Source organism: Lissotriton vulgaris, chromosome 1_1 (assembly GCF_964263255.1).
Source record: "Lissotriton vulgaris chromosome 1_1, aLisVul1.2, whole genome shotgun sequence".
NCBI lineage: Eukaryota > Metazoa > Chordata > Amphibia > Caudata > Salamandridae > Lissotriton > Lissotriton vulgaris.
Genome location: NC_141685.1, coordinates 508816471 through 508837867, shown reverse-complemented (window position 1 = coordinate 508837867; position 21397 = coordinate 508816471). Strand labels below are relative to the sequence as shown.

The window sequence follows — 21397 nt, the reverse complement described above, 5'->3', positions numbered from 1 at the left end:
CAGCAGAAAAGAAAAGCACATTTAGAAGCTGGGGAAGAAAGGAGCATGCTGCATGTGGGCAGTGACAGTGCACAGAGGCGGTACATGGAGGAGTGGGCACGTAGCGAAGCTGCGCCCACCCAGGGAGTCCGGCACAGGACAGGCATGGGTAAAGCACCAGCACTTTCAGAGAGCGGGAGGAAGTAACAACGGCACTTATTGAAGAAGAAAAAACAATGCTATGGAGGCCAACACAGCCGCGTGTGATGTCATTAACACGTACAGCGCGGTGTCCTTCCAAAAAATGTTGCGTTTAAATACAGCTACCTTCTTTCTGCTTCCAAAAAATAAAGTTTTTCTAGTTGATTTTCAACGGCGAACCTGAGCATGGCTCGTTCTAACTCAGCTATGAACCAATAAAGTTTATTCTCACCAAGCCTCATACCTGACTGTATTGTATTGTATTGTAATTGCATTTATATAGCCCTTACTACCCCATACGAGGCGTCAAAGCGCTTTTTCGGAGAGTAGCATGCTACTCCGGGATCCATTGAGGATTAGTGTTGAATTAGTATGGTGAAACATGCAAGTACATTTTGTGGTGGATAGGTTAGTCAGTTATTTGGATTCGGAATGATAGCACAAGGATAGAGGAGGAAAAAAAGTTTTTATTTATATACCGGTTGTCACCCCTGATGGGGTGTTGAAGCACGCTACTCCAGAAGCCCATAAAGGTTTAGTGGTGAATTAGTATGGTGAAATATGAAAGTAATTTCCGTAATGGATATTAGTCCGTTATTTGGAGTGAGAAGGGTAGCAGAAGGATAAAAGGGGAAGAAAGGTTTGCATTCATTTATCGCCATGAGGGTTATTTGGACTGGTGCAAGGTGCCCACTTTAATTAGTGGACAGCATATACCAGTCCAACTTCTCACAACACGTAATGGCCGGCATGAGCCCAGATACAACACAAAGGTAGGACAGATAAAGTAACAACACTAAAAAGATATAGGAAATGGAGGCAAAATAAGTAAAAATTATATTCCAAAGATCAGAAATGTTGGTTAAGTGAAAATAAACCTCCTGGTTTGCAACTTAGCCTTTAGAGCACATCTTCTCCCTGCGAGATTCCTGTGTGTTTAATGCATGTATGAAGGTAAGGACGAAAGTGCATAACATGGAACCTATAAACCTGAATAGGATGAAAAATGTGTTCTACAATAGCAAAAGGAAAAATGAAGAACAAAGCACCATAGAGGGTGAGGTGACAAATTTGGTACTTAGATTACTAAGAAATCAAAAGATGAACAGTTCATATTCTTAGTTAAATCTCTGACCCAGAAGACAAGATCACAAACGGACCTCGATAAAATTGTAGTTTTACCAAGATTAAGAACTAGGGAAATATTTGGGCAATTTTAACAATTGGAAATGTTCTTTATTGACATTTATCACACCCTGGTGAAATCACCACACACTGTGCCAGGGATGGTTTTAGTGCGGTACAACCGGTGCAGCCATACCGGACGCTGAGCTCGGGGGCACTATGTTAGAAATAACTTATGGGTTTAAAAGCACCTGCTACAGAGTTCCTTGTGTGCCCAGCAGTTTTCAGGCAACAATATAAAGGTCAACATTACTCTAGTGATTAATGTTTCTACTGGAGAAGATGGATCTTTGTCTAGTGGCAGTCTGACTCATCACTTATTTACCCAACCCCCCAAACTAGCCTGCAGCTTCCATCCGTCAGCCCCAGTCCCGTGCTCACCCGCTAGACGTAGAAGCGCAGCTCGTCGGTGCGAGTCCAGGTTGTCTGTATGCCCTCGTGCCGAACCAGTGCCGTCAGCAAGTTCCGCAGCAGGTCCAGGCGCGAGCGGGCCCCTGCCCCATGCGGCGAGCTACGCGGCCATGGGAAATCACTAGAGCAGGAAACAGCCGCATGGCGCCCGGAATCGGTGCGTTGGGTGAGAGTAAAAGCGGCCGATCTTCAATGTGTCCAGAGCTGCATAATAGAAGTGAACGATACCACCGGAAGTGAACTGTGACACTGCTGCTTCTGGCTTCTGCTGCCGAGTAGTAGGGTCGGGGTCAGGGGGTGTTATCTGAGTCCGGGGACGCAGCAGCGCTTCCGATACAAAGAAAGGTGCCCTCGCTCGCGAAAGTGGGAGCGCGAGAAGATACCCGCACGGTCACAGCCCATGTCTCCAAAACTGCAAGGTAACAGCCATGGTTTACAAGCTCGTGTACCTCTCCTGTCCCACTTCGCTAAGCTACCCGGCAACAATAAGTCTTGCTTACGTGAGCAGAGCATGGCACGGCATCGGTACGCGAGACCTAAAAACTAGCATTTGCAAAGCGTTTCAAAAAACCTGCAAGCAGTGCATGAACACGCACTATGTACTTATAATCGTTGCTTATGAGAAGCAAAGCTGGCAGTAACTGTATCTCTTTTACTGCCAGCCTTGCTTCTCATAAGCAAGGACTATAAGTACAAAGTGCTTGTTTACGCACCGCTTGCAGGTTTTCAAAACACATCAATAAAAGGCATTGTCATTTACAAAGCCATAGCGCAAATGCGAGACCTATTGCACTGCAATTGTTTTTTTTTCAGTACTTAAGTCTTGTTTAGTGAATTTTAAATCCACATTTACAAGTTTAGAATGTAAAGTAAAAACTCTTGACTGGATGAGATATTCCATGGACGCATGAGAGTTATGGTTGCCACTTACAATATGACTTCTGTTCTGAACCCAGAGAAGTGTGACTCGAACATCAAGGCGAAGGTGACCTCCTTACGCACATACAGGTGGCAGGGAGGGTGTGGAAGTCTGAGGGAAAGCAGTAGGGCAAAGAAAAGCAAGCAGGTCTGGTTCACAAGGACGGGGAAGATGACGATGACCCGAGAGGTTAGAGGGCAAGGCTAGAGGCGACTGGACCGGGCAAACTGGAATTTATTATTAAATAAATTGGACAGTATTTACGATCAGCGATTAGAAACTGTGAACCAGACCAGTAAAGCCAGCAGACCCGAACTATGAAACTATGAAAGCAGGACGGTTTAACTAAAGAAAGCAGGCAGTTATTTATATATTACCCTTGAGAGAGGCCAGCAAAGTTTGAACACTCTAAAGGGTAGGAATAGTTTCATTTTTCTGTTTGCTCGAATGAAATGGTGGTGATATTTTTCTTACTCTCACCAACAGTGTGATGTTTCTATGAGCATGTAGTGAATGTATGGCATATATAAAGGTTGAGAGCAAAAAGCCTCTCATATATTCAATAAATATATTAATGTAGATACCAAACAACAAACAGTCTTCTCTGTGCTGTATTGCAATGCATTCACCGGTACCTATTACGCACCGGCAGCGTACTTCCTGTTAAAGTAGGTGATCCTCTGATAACCATTCTCAGCCCCTGTGCCATGACCCTTGATAGGGTTCCTTTAAATTACTTCCTCCTTGAAAACTAGCATTGCCCATTTGGTGCCTGTGGTGTCACTATATGTTTGAGTGCTGTGTTATCTATGTGACTAACTGTGGAGAAAAAGAAAAGTGAAAACATAGAGTGCAAATCCCTTACAATAGTTTCCTAATACTCAACTTCTTACAGTTTATAAAAAACTTCCCTTACAATGTTTAACCTGTACTAGACATTGTGGTATTTATAAAAAACATAGCAGTTCATAATAGTCATTTAATCCCCCTGGGTGGACGGTCCCCAAAATGTTGATCCAATACGTTTCCCTCCGTGCCAAAGAGGTATTTACATCCGAACCTGGTTCAGAATGAATTTTCTCTAAGATTGTGAATCTTAATTGGGGAATAGTATGTGCTGCCTCTAGCCAGTGAGCTACTAAAGGGGATGTGGTACATTGATTCCTAATTCTACTTGTGTTCCACAATTCTTGTTTTTATTTTTCTGCTTGTTCTACCCACGTACACTGAACCACAGGGACACTTAATGGCGTAAATGACCCCCTCTGTGTTACAATCTGATGTATGTTGTAATTTGATCTTGCGACCTGTGTGAGGATGCATAAACGTATCTCCAAGAATAACATTCCCACATTGTCCGCAGTTATGACATCTTTTCATGCCCATGTGGCCCTGTTTGTATATGGTCTTTTTTGTTTTTAGAAGACGTTCTCTTAAGTTCTGGGCTCTATTGTGTGCAAACAAAGGTACACCTTGGAATAGTCCTGCGAAATCTAGTTCTTGCTCGATTATATCCCAAAGCTTCCTTATGATGGCTTTCATCCTGGGTGCTTGCGTGGAATGCTTCAATGCAAATACTTGCTGCTTATCTGTTGTTTTTAATGATTTCTTGAAAAGATCTTCCCTTTTCCTCTGCATGACCTTATGTTTGGCTTCTTCCAAGATGTCATCTGGATAGCCTCTGGCCTTGTACTTGTCCAGTTGATCTTGCATCAAAATTTCACAGGTATTGGTATCTGAAGTTATACGTTTTATCCTTGTGAGTTGTGACACTGATAAGTGTTGCTTTAGGGAAGTGGGATGCGCACTTAAATAGTGAAGTGCATTATTAACATCTGTTGGTTTAGAATATACCCTTGTATCTAACCCAATGTTTGTCTTGCATATTTGAATGTCCAGAAAGGGAATTTTTTCACACTGAATGTTATGCGTAAATTGTATCCTTGGATTGTGCCTGTTCAAATGCACAATGCACTCTTCAAGCATCACTTTTGTTCCCTTCCACAATACCAAGACATCATCTATGTAACGTAGAAACATCACAGCGTTCTCCATCCATGTAGGGTCACTGAGAATATATTGCTGTTCGAAATGCGCCATGAATGTATTTGCATAGGCTGGGGCTCCGGGAAAGCCCATGGAAGTACCCATTTTCTGTAAATAAAATTGGTCTTGCCAACTAAAATAACTGTGGTAAAGTGCAAAATGTAGTAGTTCAAGCAGAAAAACACTTCTGTCCTCAGGTATAGTTGATTGTAAGAGTCTCCACTCCACGGCTTCTAACCCTTCATTGTGGGCGATAGATGTGTATAGCCCAACCACATCAATGGTGCATAGAAGGATTTCTTCATCAAAATGTTGCGGTATCGCCTCCAGTTTCAGTAAACAGTCTGTTGTATCTCTAATGTATGTTACCCAAGATTGTATCAACGGTTATAAGTGATGATCAAGAAAGTATCCAACCGGTTCATGCAACGAACCACATCCTGCCACGATGGGACGAAAAGGAGGGTGCAGTCTGTCCTTATGCACTTTGGGTAACATATACATATGTGGAACCTTAGGTGTCTGATTCATCAAGAATTTGCCTGTACTCTCGTCAATGGTGCCATTAGAAACACCTTAAAGCAGCCATCATTTCTTTTTTAGGATCATGATCCAAAGGAACAGAAGTCTCCAAATCCTGCACGTGTGCATTCACACAATTTGTATAGTATGTTGTGTCCATGACTACCAGGGCCCTTGTCGGCTGGTTGAAAGGTGATAGACTACTCCTGGCGTAGTGCATTCAGTACTCTTAGTTCTTTCTTATACAAATTAGGTCTGGTCGCTGCATTGTATTTGATTTGTTCGAGATCTTTTTTTTACAAGAACCTAAAACGTATCCAGCGTTTTATGAGAGAATGGTGGCATGAACTTACTCTTAGGGCAAAAGGGTTGCACTTCATGTGGTTGTTCCTCCATTTGTTGATTAACAGGAAAAAACATCTTAATAGCAATTTTCTCATAAACTTAAAAAGTGATACTTCTGTTTCTAGACTGTTGGACGTATACGATGGTACAAAGGAGATTCTTTTATCAACATTTTTTTATTCTTCTGTGCTCAATTGCCTGTGTGAAATGTTCATTACCAGGGAACCTATTTTTTGAGGTTCCTCTGGGGTCTGCTGGACTCTGGTGCCTTTTTTGTTTTGTCCCCTGCGGGTATGCTTTTGGATGCTCCTATTCTGTCTGGAGGTGCCTTTGAAGATGGGCCTTCCACTAAAAAAAGACGGTTGGTTGCTCGATGTTGTGGCTGCATCCTCTGTCCTCCCCCCTGTTTGTTGTAAAGCTACCCCTGCTGCAGGACGTTGAAGTGTTGGATCCTGATCATTGACTACGCTTTCCTCTGATGAAGTCGCTCCTGGTTTCTTAAAAAATCGTTTTTGGGCGTAGGCTTCTGCCCACGAGTATACTTCATCCAATTTGTAGTCGATCGTATCCCTACGGAATTTTTGGATCTTTCGTTCATGCACTTCTCTTGCATGTATATCCAAGTTCTAATGGATGTCTTCCAGGATTTTATCCCAATCTTCTTCCTCCGTTTTTTGAGAGATCTCTTCCTGTAGTTTTCCAATGTCATGTGCCAGTTCTTTGAGAATAGATGAAATGTCCTCGACTATTAAAGGGATCATATCCAGCGAACACTTTTTGAGTATCAAGTACCAACGTGACATGAACCCTTTGTTGAATTTAAATAACATTGGTCGCAGGGCAATCCTAAGTCCTGAAGTAATCCTCTTAACCTTGTGGTACTCAGAGTCGTAGCACGGAGACGCTGGTTAACTTCTTTCTTCATCATGTATTCTAACTGTCTTAATTGTTGCATTGTAGCCCCAGTTGAGGAACGAAATTGTCGTACCTCCTGCACTAAGGAGTAGATGGACTCTGCTTCATCTAAAGAATAAGCCTTAGTTTCCGCCTGATTTGTTGTTAAATCTGCGGTCTTTCCAAGACATTCTGTGTGGATGCTGGTCCACAGGGGGCTACACTAATATTGACCAATGAGAGTGGCGGGCCTGCACACCAGTGTAATCCTATGATTCTATTACGAGACTCTTAAGTTATCTTAAACCTAAATGTGTGTGCTATCACGTGTGTGGGATTTAGCCCAAAAACCCAAAAGCTATAAGACAATGAGAGGAAGTGGAAACCACTTCCTGCGTGATGCACTGCTCTGGACACCTAGTGTCTTCAGTAATATTCAATACTCCTTATGGTTTGTGAATCATATGTTTATGATTATTTCATCATTATTCAAACCAGCTTTATACAGAATTATAAATAAAAAATTATATAATTTCCCGAATTGTTATTCATTCGCGTTTCAATAAAAATATCACCATTGTAAATTACATCTACAAAACCGCTCAATGTTTTAACACAAGTGTATAAATTAATTTGTTAACAAAACTCCCAATGCATTTCGGGTTTCTCTGAACCCTTCTTCAGGGGAATAGTAGTACTCTCATGACAAACATAATATTCAAATTTTCATGATCTTCTTCTGGACCTACAACACAATATGGAAAGCCATGACTAAGAATAGTCAATATATTAACAGTCAATACAATATATAAGAATCTGATAGGATTTGCACTGTAGATAAAAGAAATGTGCGAAGAATTAAGTATTGTGACTCTACCATCAATCCGTGTGCTGTTAAGGTGGCCCCATCTCCTATCAGTCCTCAACCGATGCTCCAAATGCATATCCTATATCGAAGCATTCCTTTAAAAATTTGACTGGTTGGTTTCTTTATTTCAGGTTTGCTCTCCATTTTAACCTTTTACTTTTTTACTTAATATATTATCTTCTGTCTGAACACACATTTCTTTAGACATTCATTTTTTCTCTCAACTGCTGTTGACATGCTTTGAACATACCTCGTAACCACGCCACCTTATGCAGGAATAGCCTTTCGTTTACCTCGACTACATAAGCCAAGGACACGTCAAGAAGCTGTGGTTTGCCTCTTACATGGATAAGATGAGCAGGAGACTTTCCGGACATCATCATCCAACACAAAGATGAATCATGTAACAGATAGAGTTATGGGTTCTCACCAGGTAGTTTTCATTAGGGAAATGTTACTGTGACTGTATCCCGTCTAGCCTGAATCAGCTAATAGAGCAAGTCACAAAGTATTTGATAAGTGCATGTGCTAGTGCTCAATAGTGTAATAAACTTAACTTTGTCTTAAGGAAAAAAAAGTAGTCAGATTTTGATTAACAAAGCGTCGTCTATTCTTGCATTCCAGTAAGGTAGTAAGGCCAGTTCTATGAGCAAATACAAAAGTAACAAAGAGCTGAATATCAGAGCTCACCTAGAAGGTAAAGAATAGTGATAATACTTCTGTGCTGTGATCCACTGTCTAAGAGTTGTCAGAGATGAGGACTGATGAATCATTCTGATCACGAAAGACCTGCTGGGTAATAAGAGGTCCAAGCATTCAAACCTGCTATTGCAGAGCAGCATCTTTTAGTACAGCTTTAGCAGACACTAGAGGACTATAAAACATCAGGCCACTCAAGGGCAACACTACACGCAGATTAGTTACATAGCAGGCAGAAGAACAGAATGGGTGGCAACTAGGACTTTGTTCAGGACACACTTCTCGGTAAACTTTTACGAGAAGGCAGGTATGGTTGCTCTTGTCGAGATTATCATGTACTTATTCAGCTTATGAGGAATCACAGAATGTAGATGCCTTGTGCAGAGAAACTTAAGTTGTGCAGATCACTTTGGCTTCAAAACCAACTTGGGATATAATGTCTTTATATCAGCCATCGGAAGACTGCATAGTTTTGACATTAAATGAATAACAACAACAATGCCAGTTAGCAACTGTAAAGTAATGACAAAATTCAGAAGCTCATTTAATGAGAGCCCGCTTTGTATGGCGTCTTTGACGATATGTTCTGAAAGCTGTAATTACATGCAAGCATGCTTATATAAAGAGAAATACTCCATCAACTTCGCCCCAAATTTTTGAGAGCCCGATTTGTATGGCGTCTTTGACGATATGTTCGAAAGCTGCAATTACATGCAAGCATGTTTATAAAAAGAGAGATTCTCCATTAACCCCGCCCAAAAAAAATCTCAACAGGATGCAACATGCTCAGAACCAGGTCTCCAACTTGTGTCAAACGTGGACAGCTAGAGCACACACACCTTAAACTGAGCTACCGGCGGAGTCTGGGATAAAATGTAATGACTACTGCAAAATGCTCAAAATCTTCTACAACAAGGACCCTGCGTAACAGCAGAAGATGCATCCATGACCCACATCTGATGCTGAGAAACTGCCCTGAGAGAAGTACACACTTCAAAAGAAAAAGAATGAGTCACTAGGAGACCAGGGCCTATGCACTTTGTAAAAGCTCAACCAAACAACCTGCTCTTATCGGTAGGTGAGCCAAGGTAGGCCTACGCCAAATATCTTGCACTGACTTGGCAATCTTCAGTTTCTCCCGTTTAATTTAGATGTGTACGGATTAAAAAAGACAAAGAAAAGAAGGAAAAAAAGGACAGTATCCAGCTAATTGAAGGATTGTTGCTGTTAGGCATAAAAACAAATCACTTGTGTATGTTCCTCTCCCCTCGAAATAAATGAATATTAAGAAAGTAGAAATGTGTCTCACAGACTCTAGTCAAGATGAACTTCTCAAATGTGTCCCTTTCAAAATAAGCGCCAGGCCACTTGTGACTTTATTGTTATATTAATACAACTTTCTGAATCCTTTAAAGTGCAGAGTTTCTTCAGAAATTGCTTTATTTGTTAGGTCATGCCCCAGCCATTCATATTAACAAAGAGAGATTGCTCTCTTTTACTTAAGCAAAAATCTGACTTTTTTTTTTAATACATGGTATGTGCTGGATTTCTTTGGAGCGAACTATGACGCTCTACATTTCATTTTGTATTCTTCGGCCCGTTTTTGAAGGAATTGCCTTCGATTTAGCTATCATTGTTCCAGAAAGACTTTTCACAAAGTGCTTGGTAGATGCACCACATAATCATACTTCGAAAGTCAAAGTCATTGATCGGTGTGTAGTAATGTTGTGTTTGAAAGATAACTATGCACTAACAATTTGCTGTTCCTGTACAACTCTAGAGATGACCACTGTGGCTGAACTGGAAACTCTGATCATGAAACCTGGGCTCAAAGCGGCATGGTAACTAGTCACCCAGACTGATCAGGGGAAAAAAGATTTGGCCCACTGTATTTCGCTTTCCGTAACTGCAAAATCTGCACGCATGTAGAAGCGATACAATTCATAGTGAGCCCAAAACAAATGAAACATACGTTGTGTGCAGCTTAATAGACTAAAATATTGTAATATTATTGACAAATTGTGCATACTAAAAATGTATGCCCCTTGGCTTTATTAGACGAAGTGTGTTTTGTTACAAAAATAAAAAAACAAAAGAAAACCGAAGTAATGTTAGTAAAATTATAACTGAATAAATGTTACTTATTGCAGAAATCTATGGCAATATTAAAATTAAACAAATGTCAAACATACTCAACTGTTCTTGAACTTTAAAGAAACCCGCCATGGTTTTTTTTTATATGTAGCATGATTCACGTCTACATGTCCCCTCACTTATGATGAATGGACCATTTGTTATCCACGTTAGCTAGTCCCCCAAACATGGGAATCATACAAACCAGAGTCACCTGTGGACTGTGTTACTACCACGCTATAGTACTAAAAGTAAAACTAAAGCAAATTAGCACGCCTTTGCCATTACCCACCAATGGGCCAGTAAGTCAACGTGCAAAGGAAAGGAAACAGAGTCATGGGACTTCTGGTACTAGATCAAATCAGTTTAGCACATATTTCCACTCACTCATTCCCCCCCACCCGACCTCCCCAAAAAAGGTTCTTGTTCCTTATAACGTAAGCAATATGATAGCGGAAATTCGAGAAAAGCACCAGGCCGTGTGTAACAGTACAGCAGGTACAATGCAATGATCAATAAAACACGTGGCAGACTGAAACACTCTGGAATACAAAGTTAGTTGCCATTGCAGCTGTTTAATGGCCCAGTGACGTCGGTGTCACCTTCAGCAAGTCATGGCCTGGTTTTTAGCAAAGAGCAATGTCAATATTACATACAAGATGCCACACTATAGAATATGCAACAGTCAGTTGGCTAAAAATCCAGAAATGACTGAAGGTGTTACATATTATGTGGGGACACTTCGAAGTTGCCAGCTGTGAAGTTTGACCAGTGACCAAACTTACGTTGTTTTTTTTTAAATATTTTTATTTGCTTTTGTATAATGCATAAACATAACAGGCATGTCACATATAACCATCTTCCATACCCCATCTCCCTTCCACCCTCCTCCCTCCAACCCATACTCCCATTGTCATCCTCACAGGACTATATACTACTTTCTCATGATTCTGTAAAGTGCAAAAATCGTTCTGAATCTGCCCCTCCTGCAGCCTGTTCAGCCGGGTACCTCCTCCTCTCCTATTCACAGTCTCCCATCTAGGCCATGGTATCGTCTCCATTTCCCCCATACTCTATTGACGTTCTTAGTGCACCCTCTTGCCTTGTATGTGACCCTCTCTGCAGCATTATATAAATCCATGCCCCTTCTCCATTCGTCTATCCACGGAGGCATGGGGGCCCCCCACGCCCGGGCCACGTCCCTCTTAGCCACCACCAGTGAGTGCTAGAACTACAAATGTTAGGAGAGGGCGATTTAAGTCTTTATCATTTGTCATGCCCAACAGCACCAATTTGGGGTCTACCGGTAGACAGACCTCAAGCACCTCACTCAGCTCCCCCAAAACCTCAACCCAGTATGTCTGAAACCAAGCTTACATTGTTGAACCCAATTGCTTGACATGCATCCCTTCTCTTCAGCTTTTTGTACTTTTCTGATGGCTTCAGGCAAGCTATTTGGCGCAAAATGGCCACGTGGTTAAAGAAAAGAAAGGGATCACAGCCTACTCGGTCTTATTTAGCACAGTACTGCCCTAGAGCAGACGTCAAAAGTCAACACAACTGAATATATTATACTTAGCCTCCAGAATCAACAGGCAATCAAAAGAAACAACAAATATACACTATGCCAGCAACCAGGCCAAGAGATCAATCCTTATGACAGTTCTAGTTTTAAAATGTCCCCAAAAAACATAAGAGTTCCAAAGAAAATGTGTGTGATAATATCAGAAAAACAGGGAGAGAACAGGCAGCAATTACTTTATTTAAGGTGTGTTGATATCTGCCTAAAGCATAAGCAACAAAACTAATAGGCCAATTCAATGCACGCTATAAACTTTAATTGCCACCTATTAAAAGTAAACATATTTTAATGTTGGTCAATATGAAAGCAGTTAAACAATATCCAACTCAGTGATACTTATTTGTTTTTATCGACATAAGTATTAAAGTTTGAGACAGTTGTCCAAAGACTAAGCTTTATGTAGTAGTTTACATTAGATTACCGGCACATCTTGTTTAAATATTTACATAACTTGAAACGAGTCTTCCAGATATAATTATGAAATCTGCCTAAACATACAATAAGTGTTACTTTGTTCTGCAGCACACGCAATTCCCGTCATAGTTAGTTCAGGATGATTCAGATCTACTGACATCTGAACCCAATTGACTACAGTAAGTGAACCAACGGCTTGCCAAATTCACTGACGACTTGCCAATATCATACCGACTTTGCAATATCATGCCGAATTGCTCAACATCTATAGTGTTGCATCAGGTGCCCTAACATCCACAGCAATTTTTCTAGCAAATTCACACGACCAGCCTAGATGCTGCAACGATAGTTAGGTGCTTACAGCTCCTGTGCCAGCTCCCCCTGCGACAGTCCTGTCCAGCTTGCCGTATTCCGCAGCCTTCTGCGGTCCTTCTATCTGCCACCCTCATTTTCTGCCTCCTCTGCTTGCTTCATGCTTTGTTTTGTCTTTCTGCTCATTTTTCTGCACTCCATTTTGCCTTTTCTGCTTATTTTCTGCCCTGTTTTGTCTTCTGCTCGGTGTAGCATTTTCTACTTCTTTTTCTGCCCTGTTTTGCTTTTTCCACTCGTTTTTCTGCCCTCTTCTGCTCTGTTTTGCCTTTTATGCTTGTTTTTCTGCCTAGTTTGCCTTTACTGCTTTTCTGCCTTCCCTCTTCCAGCCATTCACTCCTCCCACCACCCAGCGCCACGCCCTCGCCAGGACCAACTTAATAGAGGCATGCAGCACGACCCCCATTGACCAGGTCCTCATGCAAACTCCCCATGCGACAGCTCTCCTGCCCAGCTTGCCCAGTCTGCTACCTGTCTACCTTCTGCCCTGTTTGTGCCTCCGCTGCTCGTCTCTGGCTCTGTTTTACCTCTTTCTGTTCCCTTTTCTGCCCTTCGTTGTGCCTTTTCTGCTTGTTTTTCTGCCCTTCGTTTTGTATTTTCTGCTTGTTTTTCTGACCTCCATTTTGCCTTTTCTGATTGCTTTTCTGTCTATTATTTTTGTCCTATGTTTTGCCATCTCTTCTACTCTGTTTTGCCTTTTCTGCTCATTTTCTGCTTGTTTTTTTCACCCTTGGTTTGGCCTTTTCTGCCCATTATTCTTCCTTCTGTTTGGCCCTCTTCTGCTGTTTAGCCTTTTCTGCCTTCCATTTTCCCTTTTATGCTTGTTTTTCTGCCCCGTTTTGTCTTTTCTGCTTGCTCATTTTTCTGCCTTTTGTTTTGCCTTTTCTGCTCATTTCTTCCCATCGTTTCCTCATGACCAGGCTTTTTGACAGACCTTCCACCCCAGTGACCGATAACCCCAGGGGTGACCGTTCCACGCTCTCCAAATGCTGATTACATGATGTCAATAATAAGAAGGCAATCTTAAGATCACAGGTTCGAGCCTTTTTTTTATGTCTCGCCTATTCCATCCCGTAGGGATGATAGGCGAGATTTACAGTAAGCGTTCCGAAAAGTCTACCCAGCTGCGGATCATGTACAGTTCATGTGAGCCAGGCGTGTGCACAGGAATTCGCTCCCCCTACTCCTCCCACAAAGTAAGACAAGAACATCAAAGCGATTTTCATTATTATCTGCCAGTGTAACTTTGTCTGTGTTTGCGCGTTATCCCCCAGCGCTCCGCTGCCATTTTGTTTGTTGTTGTGCTCATAGTGAACCCGCCCCGCCTCCCAGCTGAGCCGCCCTCCCACAGACTACTTCCAGCGCTCCATTACCTCTAAGCGCTGTGACTCGCTCTTAGCTCTCGAGCCGAGTGGTCGCTCCCCAGTGTCTGGTATCGTTGTGCAGCGCTTCCTCGTTATTATTGCCTGCAATCTGCCTCGCTTGCCGCTTTTTGCTCTGCTTCATTTAAATTCTCCGCTTTAGCTCTGTTTTCATTTTCATTATTATCTGCCAGTGTAACTTTGTCTGTGTTTGCGCGTTATCCCCCAGCGCTCCGCTGCCATTTTGTTTGTTGTTGTGCTCATAGTGAACCCGCCCGCCTCCCAGCTGAGCCGCCCTCGCCCCTCCCCCTCCACTATCCATATATGACAGCTGTTCCCGCGCGCAGCGTTCGCGCCCAATTCGCGCCGAAGGTGCGCCAAAGGTAAGCCCGTCTACGCCCGTCCGCGCCTGGACCGCGCCCAGCGCCAGAGCCCCTGGTCCTCGTAAAGTCCATCCCTCCCGCATTACTTACGATGCCACCACCCTCCTAGCCCTCAACCCCGGCCGCTCCCTCAACTGCGTCCAAGCCGCTCCTGGACACACCCATGGACCCTTTTCCTGCTACTCCTGCAAGTTCGACGGCACCAAGAACAACTCCTCATCTACGAACTCCCAACAGATATCCGATCCCAACCACCTACAATGTATCCTGCTCAACACCCGCTCGGTCCACAGACACGCCATTGACCTCTGGAATCTACTCGACACCATTTCTCCGGACGTCGCCTTCCTAACAGAAACATGGATGAATGCCTCTTCAGCCCCAGACATCACCATTGCCATCCCGGAAGGCTATAAGATCATTCGCAAGGACCGTACCGGCCACACAGGAGGAGGCATCGCTATCGTCCATAAGAAATCCATCCGCATCTCAACCAGCTCAGACGTCAATCTCGCCAACTCTGAACACCTTCACTTCCAGATCCACATCGACCCCAAGACCACACTCAGAGGCACCCTCCTTTACAGGCCACCAGGACCCCGCGCACAATTTAGTGAAGACATCACCGACTTTATCACTCCACACGCGCTCCCCTCCGAGGACTACATCCTTCTGGGAGACCTCAACTTTCACCTTGAAAAGAACAACGACCGCAACACCACCACCCTTTTGGACAACCTCGCAAACCTCGGACTTAAACAACTTGTCACTACCCCCACCCACATCGCAGGTCACACACTCGACCCTATCTTCACCTCCAGCAAGCATGTTTCCTTCAGCCACACCACAGCTCTCCTTTGGACTGACCACAGCTGCGTTCACTTCACCTACAACAAGCCCACATCCAACACCACCCCCAACCCACTCTGCAAAGAAACTGTAACAAAATCACCATCGACCAGATCTCCTCATCGCTTCTTCAAAAGCCCCCCGCCCACTCCTCAAACCCAGACCAAGCAGCCACCAACCTCACCCAATGGTTATCCAACAGCGCCGACATCCTAGCACCACTGAAAAAACGACAAATCAAACTAGGCAGCAAGAAGGCCTCCTGGTTCAACGATGACCTTAAGAAATCCAAGAAACTCTGTCGCTCCCTCGAGAAGGCCTGGAAAAAAGACCCAACCACCAGCACCAAGGACGCCTTCAAAAACGCCACCCGCATACACCACCAACTAATCCGAAATGCCAAGAAAACAGCCTTCAAGGACCGTCTTGATAACAACGCCCACAACAGCAAGGAATTATTCAACATCGTCAAGGAATTTACCAACCCCTCAGCCAACTCCAACGACATCACCCCCTCTCAAGCCCTCTGCGACTCCCTAGCCTCATTCTTCCACAACAAAATTGCAGACATCCACAACAGCTTCGACAACCAACCCGGAGACCAACCCACCCAATCCCCTGCAGGACCCCCACCTCCCCTGAACATCCTCAATGACTGGAAACCAATCTCCACTGAGGACACCATCCGTCTGATGAACTCTATCCACTCAGGATCCCCCACGGACCCTTGCCCTCACCACATCTTTAACAAAGCAGACTCCATTATTGCACCGCACCTCCGAGACGTCATCAACTGCTCCCTCAACTCCGCAACCTTCCCGGAAAGCTGGAAACATGCCGAACTCAGCGCCCTCCTGAAGAAATCCACAGCTGACCCCACCAAACTCAAAAACTATCGCCCTATCTCACTCCTTCCTTTCCCGGCCAAGTCATCAAGAAAGCTGTCAACAACCAGCTCGCCGCATTCCTCGAAACCAACAAATCCCTCGACTCCTCACAGTCTGGCTTCCGGGCCAAGCACAGCACCGAAACAGCCCTCATCGCAGCAACAGACGACATTCGAACTCTACTGGACAATGGAGACACAGTCGCCCTCATCCTCCTCGACCTCTCCGCAGCCTTCGACACAGTCTGCCATAGCACCCTTCTACAGCGCCTCAAAAACATCGGAATCCAAGGAAAAGCACTGGAATGGATCACCTCGTTCCTCTCCGGAAGAACCCAGAGAGTCCGCCTTCCACCATTCAAGTCAGAGGCTACTGAAGTCATCTGTGGCGTACCTCAAGGGTCCTCACTCAGTCCCACCCTCTTCAACGTGTACATGAGCCCCCTCGCGGCCATCGCACGCCAACATAACCTCAACATCATCTCCTACGCCGACGACACTCAACTGATCCTATCACTCACCAGAGACCCTAACACGGCCAAAACCAACCTACACGATGGAATGAAAGAAGTAGCCGAATGGATGAAGCACAGCCGTCTGAAACTGAACTCAGACAAAACAGAAGTCCTCATCTTAGGTACCTCCCCCTCCGCCTGGGACGACTCTTGGTGGCCAGAGGCCCTTGGAAAAGCACCCATCCCGACGGACCACGCACGGAACCTGGGCGTCATCCTGGATTCCTCACTCTCGATGAACAGACAAGTCAACGCCGTTTCTTCATCTTGCTTCAACATTCTTCGCATGCTCAAAAAAACATTTCGCTGGATCCCTACCGAAACTAGAAAAACAGTCACCCACGCTCTGGTCACGAGCCGACTGGACTACGGAAACACCCTCTACGCCGGCACCACCGCAAAACTCCAGAAAAAACTACAACGCATCCAGAACGCCTCAGCCAGGCTCATATTAGACATCCCGCGTAAAGAACACATCTCTGATCACCTGAAAAACCTCCACTGGCTTCCCGTCAACAAGAGGATCACTTTCCGGCTCCTAACCCACGCACACAAAGCACTCTACGAGATCGGACCCGAATGCCTCAACACACGACTATCCTTCTACACCCCCTCCCGCCAGCTACGATCCTCCAACCAAGCCCTTGCCACTGTACCTCGCATCAACAAAACCACCATGGGAGGTAGATCCTTCTCCTACCTAGCAGCTAAAACTTGGAACTCACTTCCCACTCACCTCCGCCTTACCCAGAACCACCTAGCATTCAGAAAGCAACTCAAAACATAGATATTCGACAAGTAACTCCCCACCCTTCTTCAAGCGCCTTGAGACCCTCGGGGTATGTAGCGCGCTATACAAATCTTTTGACTTGACTTGACTCGTGATTCGGAATGCTGGCATGGTTGCCCAGCCCCCCTCCCAGCGCTGCCTTTCCTCTGCCATTCTATGGTTTCCAATATGTCTTACAAAAAACCTAGTTATCTATGCTGAAGTTTTTTTTTCTTTTTTAGGGGACATGTTTTGACGTGGCTGAGTGGGAAACAAATCGTTTCTCTTTTATTGCAGAAGCAACCTTTCAAATATGTGTTCCTGCTATCCACAGGAGTTGGAACTTACGTAAAACATGCTTTTTCTGTGAGAAGGGCAGTGGTTAGGCTTCGACTCTAGATTTCTTCTCCATGGTTTCTTACAACATTTAACAGTTTAAAAGTAGCACTCTACCGCCATCGCTCTACCACTCTACCGCCCTCCCTCTACCACTCTACCGCCCTCACTTTACCACTCTACCGCCCTCACTCTACCACTCTACCGCCCTCCCTCTACCGCCCTCACTCTACAACTCTATCGCCCTCACTCTACCACTCTACCGCCCTCACTCTACCACTCTACCACTCTACCGCCCTCACTCTACCACTCTACCGCCCTCACTCTACCACTCTACCGCCCTCACTCTACCACTCTACCGCCCTCACTCTACCAGCCTCACTCTACCATTCTACCAGCCTCACTTTACCATTCTACCGGCCTCACTCTACCATTCTACCGCCCTCTCAACCGCCCTCACTCTACCACTACCGCCCTCACTCTACCGTCCTCACTCTACCGCCCTCACTCTACCGCCCTCACTCTACCACTCTACCGCCCTCACTCTACCACCCTCACTCTACCACTCTACCGCCCTTACTCTACCACTCTACCGCCCTCACTCTACCGCCCTCACTCTAGCACCCTCACTCTACCACTCTACCGCCCTCACTCTACCACTCTACCGCCCTCACTCTACCACTCTACCAGCCTCACTCTACCAGCCTCACTCTACCATTCTACCAGCCTCACTTTACCATTCTACCGGCCTCACTCTACCATTCTACCGCCCTCTCAACCGCCCTCACTCTACCACTACCGCCCTCACTCTACCGTCCTCACTCTACCGCCCTCACTCTACCGCCCTCACTCTACCACCCTAGCGGCCTCACTCTACCGCCCTCACTCTACCACTCTAGCGCCCTCACTCTACCGCCCTCACTCTACCGCCCTCACTCTACCACTCTACTGCCCTCACGCTACCACTCTACCACTCTGCCGCCCTCACTCTACCACTCTGCCGCCCTCACTCTACCACCCTCACTCTAGCACCCTCACTCTACCACTCTAGCGCCCTCACTCTACCAATCTACTGCCCTCACTCTACCACTCTACTGCCCTCACTTCCTCACTCTACCTCCCTCTACCACTCTACCGCCCTCTCGCCCTCACTCTACCGCCCTAACTCTACCACTCTACTGCCCTCACGCCATCACTCCACCGCCCACACTCTACCACTCTTCCGCCCTCACTCTACCGCCCTCACGCTACCACTCTACCGCCCTCACTCTACCACTCTACCGCCCTCACTACCACCCTCACTCTACCACTCTACCGCCCTCACTGCCTCCCACACTCTACCACTCTACCGCCCTCACTCTACCACCCTAACTCTACCACTGGACCGCCCTCACACCATCACTCTACCGCCCTCACTCTACCACTCTTCCACCCTCACTCTACCGCCCTCACTCTTCCGCCCTCACTACCGCCCTCACTCTACCACTCTCACTCTACTGCCCTCACTCTACCATTCTACCGCCCTCACTCTACCACTCGACCGCCTTCACTACCACCCTCACTCTACCTCCCTCACTCTACCACCCTAACTCTACCACTAGACCGCCTTCACGCCATCACTCTACCGCCCTCACTCTACCACTCTTCCGCCATCACTACCGCCCTCACTACCACCCTCACTCTATCGCCCTCACTCTACCACCCTCACTCTACTGCCCTCACTCTACCGCCCTCACTCTACCACTCTACCGCCCTCACTCTACCACTCTACCGCCCTCACTCCCTCACTCTACCGCCCTCACTCTACCAGTCTACCATCCTCACTCTACCGCCCTCACGTCCTCACTCTACGACCCTCACTCTACCAATCTCCCGCCCTCACTCTACCGCCCTTACTCTACCACTCGCCCGCCCTCACTCTACCACTTTACCGCCCTCTACCACCCTCGCGCCCTCACTCTACCACCCTCACTCTACCGCCCTCACTCACTCTACCGCCCTCACTCTACCACCCTCCCTCCCTTTATCGATCACCCTCCCTCCTCCCTCTATCTATCGCCCTCCTCTATCTATCTATCGCCCTCCCTCTATCTACCTATCGCACTCACTCTACCGATCGCACTCACTCTACCTATCGCACTCACTCTACCTATCGCACTCACTCTACCTATCGCACTCACTCTACCTATCGCACTCACTCTATCTATCGCACTCACTCTATCGCATCACCACAGCATTACTCAGCACCACCACAGCATCACTCAGCACCACCACAGCATCACTCAGGGGCACAACATCACTATGCGCTACAACAGCATCACGGAACGCCACAGCATCACTCGTCGCCACCACAGCATTAATCTGTGCAACCATTCAACAACTGGTTCAAATATGTTCTCTCAATGTTTCAAGCTTTATTACAAATGTCACAAAAAGATGTTAATATTTCACTTCTGTTCTTTGATTTTCGACACAATAAAATACACTGAACATAATCTTCACTAAAGTTATTTACAAAAGTTAAAGCTATTGCCATTATAAAATTACAATACCTTTTATTTAAGTATTAATTATTTTAAAATATGTAAAGCCATTGTTATTTGTAATATCAATACATCTAAGTCACGTAAACACAACACATATTGCATTACAAATGCTGTAGGTGTCACATTTGCGAAAGTTAAAACTATTGGAATTGTAAATGACAAAGCTATTAATTTAGCTATTTTCAAAACCAGCACATAAATAAAAAAAATTGTCATTTACAATACCAATAGCTCAAACTTTCCTAATGCGAGACCTATTGCATTGCAAAAGCTTGTCTTATATAAGCGAAGATTCCAATTCAAGGGCGCTTGACAAGTATGTTGTAGAGAACAATTTGTTTTATAAAGTTACCCATGCTTGTTCTCAAAGTAAACAACACATACATTTGCCCTAAACTAAACTTCTAACCCACTCGTAGATTTATGTGGCCACTTGTGCGCTAGTAAAAACTACATATATTGAATTTAAAGCCAAATTTCCTTCACTTTGCTTTAGTAATCTTGAAAAAAAATCGATTTAGCAGAAGCAGCTTGATTCTGCGATTAAAACGTTAAAAGCGATGACAGGACAATGGGGGTGACGTCGCCGACCTTTGCCCTAGTAACGCACGAGACAGGCCTTCAAGTCTGCAGGCACAGAGGTCAAATTAAAAATTAAAGTAACACTCAGAATCGGAAGATTGTGTGATAGCAGTGCCAAGTGCGATTGAGAGAGTCACCCCTTCCCTGAACTCTGCGCTCGCCCTCCTTACCCTGCCACTCGCTCTCAGTGCCATAGCTGCAGCTCCTGTACTGTACCCTGCAGTCCGCTTACTTCGTATGTAAACTAGACGATACCGCTCCTTGGATCGGAGACCCCGCCCTTTTGGTTTTAGACACCACCCATAAGAGACAGAGTGGGCGGGCTTGTGCAATGTGCTACCAGCTCCTTGTACTCAAGATGGCAGACTCAGAGGGGACTGCGCACGTTTTTCAATCGGAGACGAGCTTTAAAAGCGGTGGAAAACGTTTTACTATAAATAGAAAATACAGCATTACAGAAAACCCATTAAAATACTGATTAATATTTTTGCATAGTTTTTTTATATTCTCCGTTCATCATAGAAATTTTAACTTTTAAATCATAATTTACGAGTGATCAGTGAAAACAGTAGCTATTATTTGTAAAATTGCGTTTTAAACTGG

The 21397-nt window shown here is 45.1% G+C and overlaps 1 protein-coding gene across 1 annotated transcript in view; it reads right to left on the bottom strand.

Annotated features, from left to right (window-relative positions):
- Window positions 1-21073, bottom strand: part of ACADM (acyl-CoA dehydrogenase medium chain) — a 214251-nt gene extending 193178 nt beyond the window's left edge. The window contains exon 1 of the mRNA XM_086953883.1: window positions 20965-21073. Coding sequence (XP_086810009.1) covers window positions 20965-20988 — 24 coding nt within the window. The 5' untranslated portion in view covers window positions 20989-21073. The remainder of the gene's footprint in view (window positions 1-20964) is intronic.
- Window positions 21074-21397: the final 324 nt, after the last annotated feature.